This window comes from Chenopodium quinoa, unplaced genomic scaffold, assembly GCF_001683475.1.
Source record: "Chenopodium quinoa cultivar QQ74 unplaced genomic scaffold, ASM168347v1, whole genome shotgun sequence".
In the NCBI taxonomy this organism is placed as follows: Eukaryota; Viridiplantae; Streptophyta; class Magnoliopsida; order Caryophyllales; family Amaranthaceae; genus Chenopodium; species Chenopodium quinoa.
The window spans coordinates 267,797-284,489 of NW_018742433.1; the positions used below are offsets into that span (position 1 = coordinate 267,797).

The window sequence follows — 16,693 nt, forward strand, 5'->3', positions numbered from 1 at the left end:
CCCTCGTCATTCGCAGACGGTAGATTTCATGACGTAAGGCGGCATTGCCCCTTCTTTCAGGAAGGGTATCCAAAGCCAGGCGCATGGCTTCCCAATTTGTCTCTTCATCATATAGCATGATTCGAAATGTTGGCTCATATAATTCAACGGGAAGCACCGCCTCTGTGCCATATGCCATAAGAAATGGAGTTTCGCTGGTTGACCCCTTCTCAGTGGTTCTGATAGACCAAAGAACATGAGTCAATTCCTCTGCCCAAAGACCGCCTGCGTTTTCAATCTTTTTCTTTATGCCGTCTGAGATGAGCTTGTTAAAAGCTTCAACTTGACCGTTTGCTTGAGGATGGCCAACGGATGCAAAGTAATGGGAAATCCCTTTTTCTTGCAACCAATTCTTTAGGAAAGGCGTTTCGAACTGGGGGCCATTGTCAAAGACCATTGACATAGGTACACCGAACCGGGTGATGACATTTCTCCAGATGAAGTAGATGACGTCCTTAGTTTTGATGCTTTTTACTGCCTCGGCCTCAACCCACTTGGTGAAGTAATCAACAGCCACTAAAATTTATCTTTTGCCGCCTAGGGCAAGAGTGTATGGCCCCAAAATATCCATGCCCCATTTGGCAAAGGGAATAGGGTTGTGAATAGCTGTTAAATCAGTGGTCGGTTGTCTGATCAGCCGGCCAAACTTCTGGCACTTGTCACATCTTTTTACCAGATCTAATGCATCTGCCTCGAGAGTGGGCCAAAAGTATCCTTGCCGCCTGGCTCTTTTGGCAAGGGTCTTCCCGCCAATGTGCGATCCACAGAAGCCGGCATGCAGATCTTCCAGTATTTCCTTTCCCCTTTCTGGGGTTACACATTTAAATAGTGGCTGCAGGTAACCCTTCCGGAAGAGTTCACCTTTGTGCATTACGAAGCTTAATGCTCGTCTTTTAAGAGCAGCTGCCTCTGATGAGACACCCGGTAGAGTGCCGTCTACCAAGTGATCCCGGATGGGGTCCATCCAAGTGGAGCTTCGATCTAGAACTCCAATGGGATCATGTTCAATGCTTTTCTTTTCCATGACTTCCCAGAAGACTGACCTAGGCGTATCACATGTGGCGGATGATGCCAGTTTTGATAGTGCATCCGCCTAATTATTCTCGGACCTGGGTACTTGACTTAGATTGAATTCATCAAATGCCCAAGTCTCCTCTTTGACCGCCTGAAGATACTTAATCATCACCGGATGGGTGGCCTCATAGTCACTATTGTACTGGCTAACAATGAGTTGGGAATCAGAACAGGCGACAACTTTCCTTGCCCCGGCTGCCTTACACATGCGGATACCGGCTAGCAGGGCCTCATATTCAGCTTCATTATTTGAAGCTTGAAATTTGAATCGTAGAGCATATTCGTATTTGTCCCCCTCTGGAGAATGACAAATTACGCCTGCCCCACAACCATTCACAGTAGAGCTCCCGTCTACATAAACTTTCCAAACTTGATCAGTTTTATCCGGCTGTATCGGCCTTGTTATTTCAACAATGAAATTAGCAAACACCTGACCCTTCACTGCCCGCCTAGGTTCGAAAGTGATTTCTAGACTTTGGATTTCCACAGCCCATTTAATCATTCTTCCGGATGACTCTAAAGTGGTCATAGGCCTTTTGAGCGGCTGGTCAGTGTAGACGGTAACCGGATGAGCCAGGAATTAAGGTTTCAACCGCTTGACTGCTTTGAACAAAGCCAGACCGAATTTTTCAATCATGGGATAGCGAAGTTCAGCATTCCGGAGGACGTGGCTTATAAAGTAGACCGGGAGCTGGTTGTCGTCTCTCTCAGCAAGGAGAACGGCACTTAAGGAATGATCTGAGACGGCCAAGTACATGTAGAGAGCCTCCTGAGGTAGGGGACTCACTAATCTTGGCAAAGAATGCAAGTGTTGCTTCAACCTTTGAAATGCCGCCTCAGCCTCTTCGCCCCATTCAAACCTTGACCTCTTTTTTATTGCTTGAAATAAATATAGGCACTTGTCACCTGACCGACTGAGGAATCTCCCCAATGCCGCCAGGCAACCGGTAAGCTTTTGAGCCTCCCTGACGGTACGAGGCGACTGCATGTCAATCAGCGCTTGTACTTTGTCCGGATTGGCCTCTATGCCTCTCTGATCAATCAAAAATCCGAGAAACTTCCCAGACTCAACTCCAAAGACGCATTTTTTCGGGTTTAACATGACTTTATGCCGCCTGAGGGTGGTGAAGGTTTCTCGGAGGTCAACTAGATGATCCGCCTGTAGTTTTGACTTGACTATCATGTCATCGATGTACGCCTCCACATTCCTTCCAATCTGATCATAAAACATCGAGTTCATCATTTGTTGGAAAGTGGCAGACGCATTCTTCAACCCAAACGGCATCACCGTGTAGCAGTATAGCCCTTGATCTGTGACGAAAGCAGTCTTCTCTTGGTCTTTCTTCCACAAGGGTATCTAATGGAAGCCGGAGTAGGCATCCATAAAACTCATCAAGGCATGGCCGGCTGTAGAGTCTACCAAATGATCTATCTTTGGAAGCGGGTAGCTATCTTTTGGACAAGCTCTGTTTAAGTCTGTGTAATCTACGCACATCCGCCAGGTTCCATTCGGCTTTTTCACAAGGACAACATTGGCTACCCAATCCGGGTAGTAGCATTGCCGGATGAACCCAGCATCTAAGAGCTTCTTGACCTCGGTTGCTGCCGCCTGGGACCTTTCCTCGCCATGGTTCCTTTTCTTTTGCCTGACCGGCTTCTTCTTAGGATCCACAACGAGTTTATGAACAGCGAGATCCGGGCTTACACCCGGCATCTCTTCTACTTCAAAGGCAAACACATCTTTGAACTCCTTCAGCAAAAGGAGCAAGTCAGGTCCCAAGCTTTCAAAAGCAACCGTTCCAATCTTGACGGTTCTGTCTGGCCGACTGCCTTCAAGGATAATGTCAATCATTTCTCCAGCCGGCTGGGGGCGAAGGCCGTCTGGCCTCTCGCCTGACAGTGATTTCTATTGTTTCTCCTTTATAGGCGCCAGTTGGTTCGCCTTCCTCTTTTTACCGGCTGGCTTAGTAGCCGGTGAGCTTTGATCACAGTCGTCAAGTTCAACTATTTCTTTCTCTTGACCGTCTGTGTCAAGCGTTGGTTTGATGTCCGAGAGGTAACACTCTCTCGCCATCTTTTGGTCCCCACTCAAGGAACCGACTGTGCCATCATCCCTTTCGAACTTGATCAACATTAGGGATGGGATGATGACTGCTTTTGAGATGTTAAGGGTTGGGCGGCCAATAATCAAGTTGTAGGCAGTCAGCTCTCCTACAACAAGAAACTTGACAACCATGTGCCGCCCCTTTTGCTTTTCTCCGAACCGGATGGGTAGATCAATCATGCCCACCGGATGTAGTACTCCTCCCCCAAAACCAACAAGAGGGTATGAGGCCGGATGCATGCTACTGGGCTTGTACTTGAGTTTTTCCAAGCACCGGTAGCTTATGAGGTTAGATGAGCTCCCGGTATCAATCAAGATCCGGCCAACTCTTTGATTGGCGATTTTGCACTCGATGATTATGGGGTCATCATGAGGCCGCCTGACCACTCCTCTATCTTTCTCGGAGATGTTAACTTCCGGAAATGAATATCCAGACGACTGGCCCTCATCCACTGAGTTGACCAGTTTCCGAATGTTATCCTTTGTGCCCCGGATGGTAGGCCCACCTCCCGCAAATCCACCGGCTATGGTCAGGATGGTATCCTCATCCGTATCCGATTGAGTAGCCGGCGTCTTCGGGGGTGGTCCTTTTACTTGTTTGGGAGCACCCTTTTACTTGGATAGATAGGACTTGAGAGCCCCCTCGTTAGCAAACCGGTCAAAGAGCCGCCTGAGGCTAAAGCAACCCTCAGTGTCATGGACAATTTCTTCATGAAAAAGGCAATATTTGCTCTTATCCCGGGCGCTTACAGGACTCTTCATGGGAGCCGGTTTTTCAAGATTCAACCGGTCCTTTACTTCTTTGAGAATGGAGGCACAATCCTTGTTGAATTCGTACTTTGGCACATACGGATCCGACCTCTTTCTTTTCTGGAAAGGTTGTCCGGATGAGTCTACTGCCCATACCCCCTTTCTCTTATTTTCTTCCTTTTTGGCCGACTGGGTAGGCCGATTCTCTTTTTTGTCGGGTCTTTTGTAATCCGTTAGAAGTTTCACAGCACATAATTCCATTGCCTGAATGTAAGCCTCCGCCTTCATAAGCGCCTCGTGAAGAGTAGAGACCCTCTTCCTAACCAAGTCAAACTTAAAAGTTGATCCGTCTTTTAAGCCTTTAAAGAAATCGGTGTAGGCAACGTCATCAGACAATCCATGGATTTGGATCCTCATCAGGTTAAACCGCCTGACATATGACCGGAGCCCTTCCTTATCTCCCTGCTGGATTTTCCCTAGATCAAGGCTTGTTTTCTTGGCAGGGATATTCATAGAAAAGTTGGATGTAAACCAGTAGGCCAACGTCCTGAAATTATTGATGCATCCGGCTGGGAGGTTGCTAAACCAACGTTGAGCAATCCCTTTCAACGTTGCCAGGAAGCACCTACACCATGAGGCGTCATCCAAACCCTGCAAATACATCAGGTTGGTGTATGCCATGAGGTGATCTTCCGGGTTGGTGGTACCATCATAGGCACCTACCAACACGTTTTTAATTTTTGCCGGCTGGGTCATCTTGGTGATTTCCCTGGAAAACGTCGTTGGTTATTCCCCAAGGTTGAGCAGCCGAAGCTTCCAGTCCATAGGCTGGACAGGCGACTGCTGCTGCCCCCCAAAAACACCTGGTTGTGCATAGGAAGATCCAAAGGGCGTGTATGGTGTCCCATGCAATGCCGGTTGGATGATATGAGGGCCGAATCGAGCAGAAACCTCGCTCGTCCGGCTGTCATTGTGTGTTCTCGAGTGCCTCCCTGATGTGGCATTGAAGCTGTCTCGAAAGGTCGACGTTGATGCCGACTCGGAGCGCTGCTGAGTCTTTTTATCCTGAATGAGCGTCCGAGCATCAGAGTAGACTTTCTTTGTTCCATCCGGCTGTATGTGCCGGACGGGCTTTCTGACTCCATCCATGGGAGTGTGTATCTTTGTGAAATCAATGGGCCTAGCCGACACATTTGACTTCGGATGCGGGGTAGATGCTCTACCCTTTACTGTTCTGGCCGTCTTTTTTCCAAGACGCCTTTCTTCCGTCTGACCCTTACAGGGGCCGGTTGTGTTATCTAGAAGGCCTTTAATCTCCCCTTTGAAACTCATCATCATGTTCATGAGTTGATCCCTGGAGACTAGGGTGGCCCCTTCTGAAGCAGGAGTTAACCCAAGCGGTCCCCTGGTGGGATGGTTTGGCCTTGCCTGCTGCTCTGCCCTTTCCCTTTTGTCTTTGGAACGAGTATGCTTGGTTCTAAAAGAACCATCAGCAGCTGTGTAAGTCTCAATCTCATGATTGTCGGCTGTATCTTGGTCCGAGTGGACCTCAGCCTCATCAGCAGGTTGACTACCTTTACCCGGCGGTACCGGTTCTGAAGTCATCTGGAAAGTACTCTCCCCACAGACGGCGCCAGATGTTTGGGGGTTTTTAATGTGTCCTACGGAAGAGTTACAATTTCCTAGTATGCTCCTTCCTTCGCCTGTACCTGCACAAATAACGGAATACTCCGGCTGGGGTGCTCCGCCTCCGAAGATTAAGTTAGTCTCTTTCTTAATGAGGAAATAAGACAATAAATGCTTCTCGATTTGAGAGTGTTTGCAAGGGGATTTGTGTTTGGTTGGTTGGTGGAAAAATGATTCGATCCTGATTAATGAGGTCTGCCTTTACTATTTATAGTAAGGGAGAGATGTACCTCAATTAGGGTCCAATGACACGTGTCGCAAAGGGATTGGGCCTTTGCCGATCGTTGCAAGCTTGACACATGGCAAACCTTTATAGGGTCACATGTCTTAGGGGTATTTTTACCCTAAACAATTTTCATCATTGAACAATATTGGCCTTAGAACATGGATTAAGCCCAAATCTATAAGATTTGCCAGAATCGTACGAATGCAAAGGAATCAACACATTGTTATACTTTTGGGTTTGCTAGAATTTTATGAATGGTTTCGTAGCTATATTAGTATTTAGTATTTTTGGGTTTCAAGAAATTATAATACTTTTGAATACGTATTAACATCAATGGCTACAAATATGATTAATTTGTTTCTGTTTCTGATTTAGTGTTTAAAAAACAAATTGAACAAACAAGGCGAGTTTATTTTATATTGCCGTGCTTAATTTAAAACAAAGAGGTAAATTTTTTGAAGTTGCCATGCTTGATTTTAAGCTAAGAGGGTGAATTTTTTTTTTTTTTTTTTTTTTATTGTTTTACAAATCTAATACAAAAAAGTTAATACGGGGACTTGGGGCGTTCCCAAAATCACCCTCTTTGCGAAACAAGGGGAGGTTTGGATCTAAGAGGGTGATTGAAAAACATTACCCTCAAGTAAATGTTATTGTTACCTAGACATTCTTATTAAACACTAGATGATGGGATAATGGTTTGTTGAATCTATTTTAAGGCAAAATAATACCCTTGTGGGCCTTATGAAACATGCTCAAAATATGAGTGATCTAACAACATTTTACATAATAACACGAGTCATTTTCATAACCTTTAAACTACTAAACGTAGTTCCAATATGTTTGTGGAATGAGTTTAAATTTTCAAGTGATCAAATCTAAAAGAATAAACATCACACTTTTTCGTTGAAAAACAAATAGACATCATTATTGAACCATTATGACATCTATAATAGAAATTATAATTAATCAAATACATAATTAGCATGTAACAACTAAAAATTATGTAACGAGTTTGTTCAATTCGAACGAGAATAAGAAGATAGCCTTGCAAACGTAACGTACGTAGTTCTAAAATAAGCTCTTAACAATTGATGGGAGGTGGATATTGAAGAAATAATCTTTCCAGTTGACGCTTAAGGGATCAAAGTTGAAGGCATCTTCATCCAAACCATTTTCCCGGGCAGTAATAAGCAACTTTTCCGTATTTGTATCTGCAAAACTGTAAATTAAAAAACCTATTTGTTGTCAGCTTTTAAAATAATTTTATGATTCTAATGTATTTAAATTAATTTTTAAATTCTTTTTTATGAAATATGTCATGTCTTTTGAAATCAAAAGACCAAAAAACTTAAAACCCTAGTGATATGTAGCGAATTCAGTGTAATTTTCCCTCCAAAATGTCTAATAGAAACGGAGGAAAACATTTTTTTCCATTTTTTTAAACCTTCCAATATTTTCCTTTACTTATTATGCGGAAATTACTCATTATGAATTTTAACGTCTTTGGTAATTTGTGCGTAACACGTAATATAATATATGTTGAGCCAGAGTTCAACTTACATGCCCTTGAAAAATACATAGGGTTTGTATAATTCCACTAGCCTCATTGCTATTTTTAGCTCTTTGTCGAAGTTAAGCAAACTACGTTGCAAGCTACTACCACCCATTCGACTAGCCAAAATTAAAGCCTACAAAAACATATTAATAAACAATATAATAAAGTTAAACATAATGTAGCTTGGTAAGTATAAATGATTAAAATTACTTAATAGATTTAAACATTGGAACATACGGGAAAAATAACTAACCATTTGCACAATAAAGTGCAATAAGGAGAAGATGATTTCAAATATGAATATGTTGCTCAGCACGAAACTTCTCCTAATCTTGACAAGGTTACCATCACGGTTTGTCCATGGATTTTTAGTGAAGTAGCGAAAAAGAATATCATGCACTTCATCAAAAGATATTGGATTCCTATACGAGCTTCCAACTTGGTATACAGTCAAATTTGATTGATTTATGTGAGTCTTCATTGCCACAATAATCGAATTCACAAACATATCTGCCGGTATCTGCATAATACAGGCTAGGGTCATTATCCTTATCACTATATTATCGAGTTTTATTTGTAATAAAAGCTAAAAATAACACGAGCTTTAGTTGAAGTATCAGATTAAGGAAATCGATTTTTATTAGAGGATTAACTCAATTAAAAGTTTAAGAGAAGGTAAAAGTAAGAAAATGTTTCAAGTAAGTGATTCCTTGTTTACTTCTCACATAAGTTAAAACTTTAAATGATTAAATAATACGAGTTTGTAGTCTTAAATTGATATATTAATAATTTGAAAAGGTAGTAGGAATGTTTGTGGAGTTCAAGTTACTGAGAGATATTTGCTTAGAAAAATGGGGCCTATCATATATGGAGTATTAATGTTTTTGAAAAGATGTGATTATTTTTTTTCCAAATACAATTTAATTGTATTAATAATTCATGCTTCGACCAACACATTTGGTTGTTAAAGGACAGTGCTATTTGTGTTCCACAATGTTACAATAAAAAGGCTGAATAAATTACCATTTATATCAATTGAAAATGATTTTTTTTTTAAAAAAAAAATTTGGCGTATATACCAACTTTATAATGACGATGATTTTGTTGATGTATTTGGTTTATAATAATAACTTAATAAGTATAAGGACATCACTATTTAAACAAAAGGATGATATCAGTTTATTTGAAGCTGTATTAGGATATATGTTTTAGAGGCGGGGCTATAAATGCTAACACTAAAAGAGGTCTGGTGTAAATTTGTTAAATTGGGCCTTAAAATCATTTCTTTGAGGAAAAATATTTTACTAATTTATAAATTTAATGATACAATTGAAGAATAAATTATTGATTAACAAGTTTTCTCTTTATTTTGTATAAGTAAGTTTCAAAAACCGGGGCCCTTTTATAGTAGTTTCACTTAGGGGGCCTTATGCGATTGACCACCCTACACATGCTCAGAACCACCCCTAATATGTTTAATACAATTTAAACAAAGTAGTTAGGTTTAGTTTTGGTTCTAGTAAAGAAAATATCATTATATAATGATATCTCGAAAATAAATTCTAAATATTAAAAGGAAAATGATGAACATGGTCCCAAGGAGTAAAGAGTGGATATATAAGAAGCTAATAAAGAAGTACACCAATTCACAGTATTTTATTGACAGAGCATTATATTAAAAAAAATATATATATTTAAATATAAGACTACATATCATTATTCATACTGTTGTTTTGGTGTTTAGAGAGCCACAAAAACGGATAATGAGAATTGATCCCAGAATTGCTTGAAACCAAGAAGGAAGCTTTAACCATTTAGGCTATGCTTCACCCTCATCATTATCCATATTGCAATCACACATTATTTATTTTTGTTAGCCCAAATCTTAAGATAGTATCTGGTCGGCCTAAGCTTGGTAGGATGACCTTGGATATAGTTGTGAAATCAATTCATTATATTAAAACGATGAAAAGAAATTCACAAAAATCAAATAAAGTTAAGGTAGATCTTGCGTAGAAAAATGGGACACATTCATAAAGTTTTTGAATGGATATGATTTTCCAATAAAAAATTGCTTTTCTTTTTTTTTTAATAAAGATTTTACTTAAGGCTTCTGGTGTTGACGGTATGCATGCTTTATTTTTTCAGAAATTTAGACATATCGTTGGTCCCGATATTATTACCCTTGTGAAAAATTGGTGGAAGGGGAATGTTAATATATATATAGATAAAATAATAGAACGTGCATTGTCTTGATTCCGAAAATATAATGACCCAAAATTACAGATATCACAGAGTTTAGGCCGATTAATTAGTTGTTGGAATGTGATTTATAAAATTATATCTAAGGTCTCGGCTAATAAGTTAAAGCCACTTCTGAATGATATTATTATCTCTGTAAATCAGAGTGCTTTTGTGCTGGGTCGATTGATAACGGATAATGCTCTTATTGTGTTCGAAATTTTTCATTCTATGAAAAGAAAGGGGGAAGGAAGGGATGGTTCAGTGGCACTAAAATTAGACATGAGTAAGGCATACGGTAGAGTTGAGTGGTGTTTTCTGGATTGGGTTTTTGTGATGTGTGGATTAGCAGAATTATGAATTGTATTCGGAGTGTCTCATTCTCTTTTAAGGTGAATGGTGAAATTTTGGGCTCTATAACTCCACCTAAGGGGCTTCAACAAGGTGATCCAATATCCCCATTCTTATTTTTGCTATGTGCTGATGCTTTCTCTACTATTTTATCTAAAGCAGCCCTTGAGAAGAAGATTAGTGGGGCGCGGGTCTGTGTTGGGGCGCCAAGAGTATCCCATCTATTTTTTGCTGATGACAATATTCTTTTTGCCGATATAATCAGAAAATATGAACGAGCATCTTGGCAAAAAGTGAATTTGAGTAAGATAGAAGTCGCTTTTAGTAAACGTGTTTCGAGTGCTAGACGACAAGAATTTAGCTTATAGCTGATCACAAGTAACAAAGCCCATTACCCTACCCGACCCGGGCTCGAACTCTAGGCTAGGCCTTGTTTTTTGGGTTGTTTTGGGCAATCAAAATTTTCTTTTTTAGTTAATGTTATAATATAATTTAGGTCTGTCCAAAATTTAATAAACTCGCTATTTTTGGACCAAATGCAAGTTATGTCAGTAGTTTTTTTATCATAACTTGAGCTTGGCCCGTGGCCCGTGATGGGCCAACTTTTTTTTTCTCCGAAGCCCGGTTATGCTAGGTCTAGTTTGTTTTGTTTTTTTTTTGTTTTTTTGTTTTGGTTTTTTTTTTTGAACGAAACGTGGGGATTAAAATTAAATAGAAATCAGGTCGCGCACTTAGTGGTTAGACTATTTCCTACGGATGACCAGGTCTAGTTAGCTTCCACATAGAAGCAGTTTTTCAAATCTACTCCTATTACAAGAAAAGGCTTAATTAAAGCATTTATAGCAACAAAAATGATCTCTTGTAGACCACATATTGTATGATGACTTGAATTAGTAGTTGAATTTTGTTCAAAAAGTATTGCTCAGTACATGGATAGTACTGTTGTAATTAGCGGCGGATCCTGAAAAAATATTTAACGGGGTCAAAATGCATTTGGTTAATTTTAATGGGGTCATTTGATATATATATATATATATATATATATATATATATATATATATATATATATATATATATATATATATATATATATATAAAATAATAATTTTATTAAATAAAATAATCTTTTTTTATGCTCAAGTGGGGTCAAGGGACCCCACTCAAATGGCTTGCATCCGCCACTGGTTGTAATATAAATTTGATATTATCTCCGTTTTATAATGTTAGTCTCATATGGAATCAATCACATGAAATAAGAAAAGAAGAATATTTATAATCTAACAGTAAAGTACAAAATAATTCATAATTAGTTTACCTTATTTAAGTTTTTTGATATTTTTTTGGGAAAACATAAGTCATAATTGCATAATTAAAGGTAGAGATTTCCTTACTTAGAGTCATGTCATCAATCCACAAATAATTAATTCCAAAAAAAAATTAAGTTAAAAATAGAACATATTCAATATGGGTAGATCTTTTTAAAACGTCCAAAATAGTATATGGGACTACCGGACTAACATTATGAAACGGAAGGAGTAATATTTTGAATTTGTATTAGGATACATTTATATATACTCCGTAACACATTGTATGAAATAGCTTATAATGCATCAAATTAAATAAAATAAAATATTTCAAATGCTACTTTTAAGTATAAGAAATTTGCAAGTAAAGTACAAATTCGACAAGTTAATGAACACTAACCAAGTCCAAGACCGAGCTACCATCACCGGAAAACAAACTTAGGTATCCTTTTCCATACATAACAGCAATACTATCAATAGTCCTGCATGCCATTAAATGGTTTAGTTTAAATGTCACATTGATAATCTACTTGTACTAGAAAGCTAACGCATACCTGCAACCTTCAACCCAACCCGAGAATGGTTCTTTTAATGTGCTACACACAATGGTAGGCCTCATGATAACCACGGATAAGCTGCCTCTAAGCTGCCCGACAAGCATCTCTCCCATTGCTTTTGTAAATACGTAAGCATTTGGCCATCCATACAACTTTGCCCTATTAATGAATTAATTAGTACTGTATCGATATTAGACTGAAGTCTGCAATCATTAAATAAGCATTAATTATATATTATTAATTTTTCTCAATTAGTAAATCAAACATTATATTGAAATTAAATGCGGATAAAAGTACCACTGTCGAGATGTAAAGAAATAAAAATGCAAATTCTGCATTTTTCTTTAAATGTTTAGTTTGTTTATATGAAAATCTAAGGAAATAACATATAATAATCCAATTGTAAAAAAGAATATGATTTGCCGTGTTACAAGGTCTTACAACTAAATTGTTACTCATATATAATTGCTCAATTTTGCTTATCTCTAGTTTCCCTTTCTAACACTCAAGCATGACATATAAAATCCATATTCAAATAATTTTTTCCATCTACAAGCTACCTAATAACGAAAATAAAATACCATACCAAAAGTAAATTTGTAACCAATGTTGTTCCACAAATATTAAATTATATGACAAAATATTACAATCAAACATCTTATTGGTCCAATCATACATGTTGATTTCTTAGGAGACAAATTATTAGAAAACTACTCACTTCACTTCTCTATATGTGATTTCACAATCTAATACGAACCTATGACCTTAAGGTTATAATTTAAGTTTTTAGTTCATAGGAACTAATTTCAAAGAATTCTTACCTTTGACTTCCCAAGTTCTTCATAGTTTGTCTAATAACCTTCTCAGGAACATCATTGGCTTTAAGATTGCTTAAAGTTTTCGCAACAATCTTCTTCTCATTTTCAATATCCAAACCAACCACACCATTTAAAGCTTCACCCATGGCATGTGCTTTTTCAGATATTATACCCGCTTTCTCTCCACACACATATGCTGAAAAATAAATAAATAAAGAAATAAATAAATAAATAAATAAATAAATATAATTCTAATTTCTTACTACTCGTCAATATATATTTTTAAACTAAAAACAATCATCAGCTTAGACTTTTAGCTACGTTGAACTTTTGACATAATGTCAGAGTCAGTGTGACAAGAATGTCATCAAAGTTTCAAATATTACTTACACTACTGCATTTTACATCTAATTCAACCCCTCAATCCGTTGTATTAGGTGCCTAAAAGGGTTGTATTAGACCTAATACAACGGTTAGCAACCGTCACATTTGCTAGAGTTGGATTAGGTCTAATACAACGGTAAAAGGAACCTAATCCAACGGATTGCACAATCCGTTGGATTAGGTTACCTCCGTTTTTTTAAAATTGGACCTAATCCAACGGCATTAGTGTCCATACCGTTGTATTAGACTATTTTACCATTGTATTAGCCATTATATATATATATATATATATATATATATATATATATATATATATATATATATATATATACTAGTTACTTATTTTTTGGAACAAAAGCAGTATATTCAACAATTAAAATTTAGAATGAAAAATTAATCCATAAATGAATAAATGAAAACAAGATCTGAAAAACGAAAAAAATAGATCAGAAAATAAAAATCTGAAAAACGAAAAAAAATAGATCAGAAAAAAAGATCTGAAAAACGATCACAAGAAAAATGAAAAACAAAATCTGAAAAATAGATCTGAAAAAAAGAACAGAAAAATGAAAAAAAAAACAAGAAACAATAAAAAAAAATAGATCTGAAAAACGAAAACAAGAAACAATCCAAAAATAAAACCGAAAATACCTTATAAACTCGAAACAATCCAACAACAGCAGCAGCAGCGCAGCAAGAGATAGAGGAGAGAGAGACGTCGTCGATTTGCGCAGCAAGGCTTGAGGAGAGGCAGAGAATGAGAGAGATGAGAGGGTTGAGGCGAGAGAGAGAACGAGAGAGACGAGAGGGTTGAGGCGAGGCAGAGAATGAGAGAGAATATTGGGGTTGCGGCGAGAGAGAAAATGAGACTGAGAGAGAGAAAATGAGACTGAGAGAGTGAGGAGAGAGATGGGAGAGATACGAGAGAGAGAGAGAGTGAGAGAGTGAGGAGAGTTGTGTTAGTTTTAGGGTTTATATGACCCAAAACATAAGTGATCTGTTGGATTAGATATATATTTTTTTTTAAGTGCTCCGTTGGATTAGCTTAGGGAATCCGTTGGATTAGCTACCCAACAATTGGATCCGTTGGATTAGCTAAGCGGATCCGTTGGATTAGCTACCCAAGCCGTTTGATTAGCTCATCTAATGCCACAGTTTTCTAAAACCGTTGTATTAGACCTGTTTGATGCATAAGCCGTTGTATTAGCCTAGTCTAATACAACGGTAGGAAATTAGTTGTTATATTAGCTAATTCTATACCATTATATTAGAGCAAAAATGTAGTAGTGTTACAAGTCATAGATAGAATAGTTAACATTAGGTATAAAATTCATGTTTAGAGATTGAGATAGACTTTGAACTCAATCTTAGAACAATTATATACAGTACAAAGATAGAAACTTAATGTCTTACCAGTTGATACATGGATGAGCAACTTTATGTTAATACAATTCTTTGCAAAGTTGATAACATGCTTAGGTCCAAGGGTATTCACACCCAATGCAGTGTCGTACCTATAATAATTTAAAGCAATAATATATCATAGCGTTGATGATTAGACAAGCTGACCCACGAGCTCAAGATATTTAAATATTAAGTAGGTCGTCCATAAAAATGTAACATGAAATTTTTGAAATTTCTATATTTGTAAAAGCATCTCAGCTGGCATGGCTTTGACGCTTTGTCAATTGCTTGTCACACATTCGCAAGGTTAAGGTGATAATCCCGGTCTCTAATAACTTGAGTTTACTATAACTTTTGTTGATATTAAGAATAATACTAAGCACAATATAGAACAACGAGCATTTTTAGAGATAAAGAATTTCGTTCCAAGGCTAAGGCTTATTTAGACTATTAGAGTATAGTGTTGGCATCGTTTTTCATTTGGGCCTTCAAACTTCTTAATCTTTCGTAAGATTTAATTAATTAAGTATTAACCTATATATGCATGATTATTGTTCGGTAGTTAAATTTCTATCCCTAAAATCCTATGGAGTATTTATTCAGAAAAAAAATACTCTCTCCCATCCCAAAATAAGTTTAGTATCTTGTACCTTTTACAATATTCATATAATAATATAACTTTGTAACCATAGTTTAAGGTCATCATTCTAAATGTTGCTAATACGAAAAATACGTAGTTGGATACAAAATGTATTTTAGTTCGTTAATTATCAAACTTGTTTATGCCATGTACGAAGTATTTTATATTTTCAAAGATAATATAGTACGTATTTCGTTTTTTTTTGCATTATTCCTTCAATCCTCTTTAATTTCTCTCCTTCTAAATTCTACAACGAAGTACTTTTGTACCATGAGGTGAGCTAACTTTCCATTTGCCAATGAAAAGGAATACTAGTACATACTTCGTACATAAATAAGCTAAGAAAGATAACTTAATAGGTAATTAGCTTATTATAGAATAATAATACTTTTATTATTAAATTTTTGCCAACCTTTAATACACCATTTTACATGATGTAAAACGTTTTCATGAAAAATGAATTTTCCAGTTTCCTTCTAATTAAATTCAATAACTACGTACTTTTGTACCATGAACATAGTATACGACTTTTTTTTTTTTTTTTTTTTTTTTTTGACGAGACATAGTATACGACCTTAGCTTATTCACGAGCTACTCGAACCCTACTAGTTCATGAGCAATATAACGAAAATCTATCAGCTTTATCATGCACATTTCCTAACTATTGGAATTTACGATATAATAAATAAACAAAAGAGCATGGTCTTAGTATTGTAGAGTGTTACCTTTCGTCAAATCTTGTGGTTGCAGCTACGTTGATAACAATATCTATATCATTGTACATTTCTTTCACTTGATCATCAGTAAGTCCTAAGTTCTCGTACGAAGTATCACCGGCGACTGCACTTATTTTGTCCGACACGAAAGACTCGAAACTTGATCCCCATTTTTCTCTTAGTACTTTGAACAACTCCTTTCCTAACACCTACATCCACAACAACATTGTTATGATGATGAGCTACGTTGTTACATAACCTACTAATTATGTAACTTTGTATGTAATAGGCATACCTCATCTTGAAGCCGAGCTTCGAGTGCTTGAGCATCACTAACCCTTATAAGAAGGTATAGTTTATTCACATTTGGTTGAACCCGAAGTATCTTCTCCAAAAGAACTACATAAATAAATCGTCGTGCAAACACGTTATTTAATAAAGAGAAATAGATCAATCAATACGAGTAGCTATTAAAAGAGCAGGAGTAAGAGTGCGTACTCTTAGCAATGAAGCCAGTAGCACCAGTAATTAAAATAGTTTTGTTTGCTAAAAACTCAGTTATGCTCCCAAAATCCATGATCAACCTAACAATGCAGATATTAGTAGTAAAGTAGAAAATTAAAGTTTGATTTACAAATGAAGTTATAAAATTAGCTGAAATGGCTCAACCTATACAATACGTGTTACATCTGTATAATAGTGGTCATACTCTTCAATTATAAAAATAGGGAGTAACACGTAATACAATTATTTAAAGGGTCATTTATTTTAGTAACAATATAAAGTATAAACTAGCAAAACCAGTGACGACCAAACTTTTTATTAGCTGAAACATTGTATATAT

The 16,693-nt window shown here is 37.1% G+C and overlaps 1 protein-coding gene across 1 annotated transcript; it reads right to left on the minus strand.

Moving 5' to 3' along the window:
- Positions 1-6,695: 6,695 nt before the first annotated feature.
- LOC110715077 (alcohol-forming fatty acyl-CoA reductase-like) lies at positions 6,696-16,481 on the minus strand. Its single transcript, XM_021893656.1, has 10 exons — positions 16,348-16,481; positions 16,145-16,248; positions 15,859-16,058; positions 14,503-14,603; positions 12,709-12,901; positions 11,885-12,046; positions 11,731-11,812; positions 7,688-7,954; positions 7,440-7,567; positions 6,696-7,098 (listed from the first exon to the last, which is right to left on the minus strand). The coding sequence occupies exons 1-10, from the start codon at positions 16,424-16,426 to the stop codon at positions 6,948-6,950; spliced, it is 1,467 nt and encodes a 488-aa protein (XP_021749348.1). The 5' UTR covers positions 16,427-16,481; the 3' UTR covers positions 6,696-6,947.
- Between the last annotated feature and the right edge of the window lie 212 nt (positions 16,482-16,693).

Excerpts from the sequence above, each read along its gene's own strand:
- LOC110715077 (XM_021893656.1), bottom strand. The coding sequence starts at position 16,426 with ATGGATTTTGGGAGCATAACTGAGTTTTTAGCAAACAAAACTATTTTA. Across the intron at positions 16,249-16,347 it reads TACTGGCTTCATTGCTAAGA|TTCTTTTGGAGAAGATACTT; the intron begins GTACGCACTCTT and ends TTATTTATGTAG. Across the intron at positions 12,902-14,502 it reads GCTCATCCATGTATCAACTG|CATATGTGTGTGGAGAGAAA; the intron begins GTAAGACATTAA and ends TTTATTTTTCAG.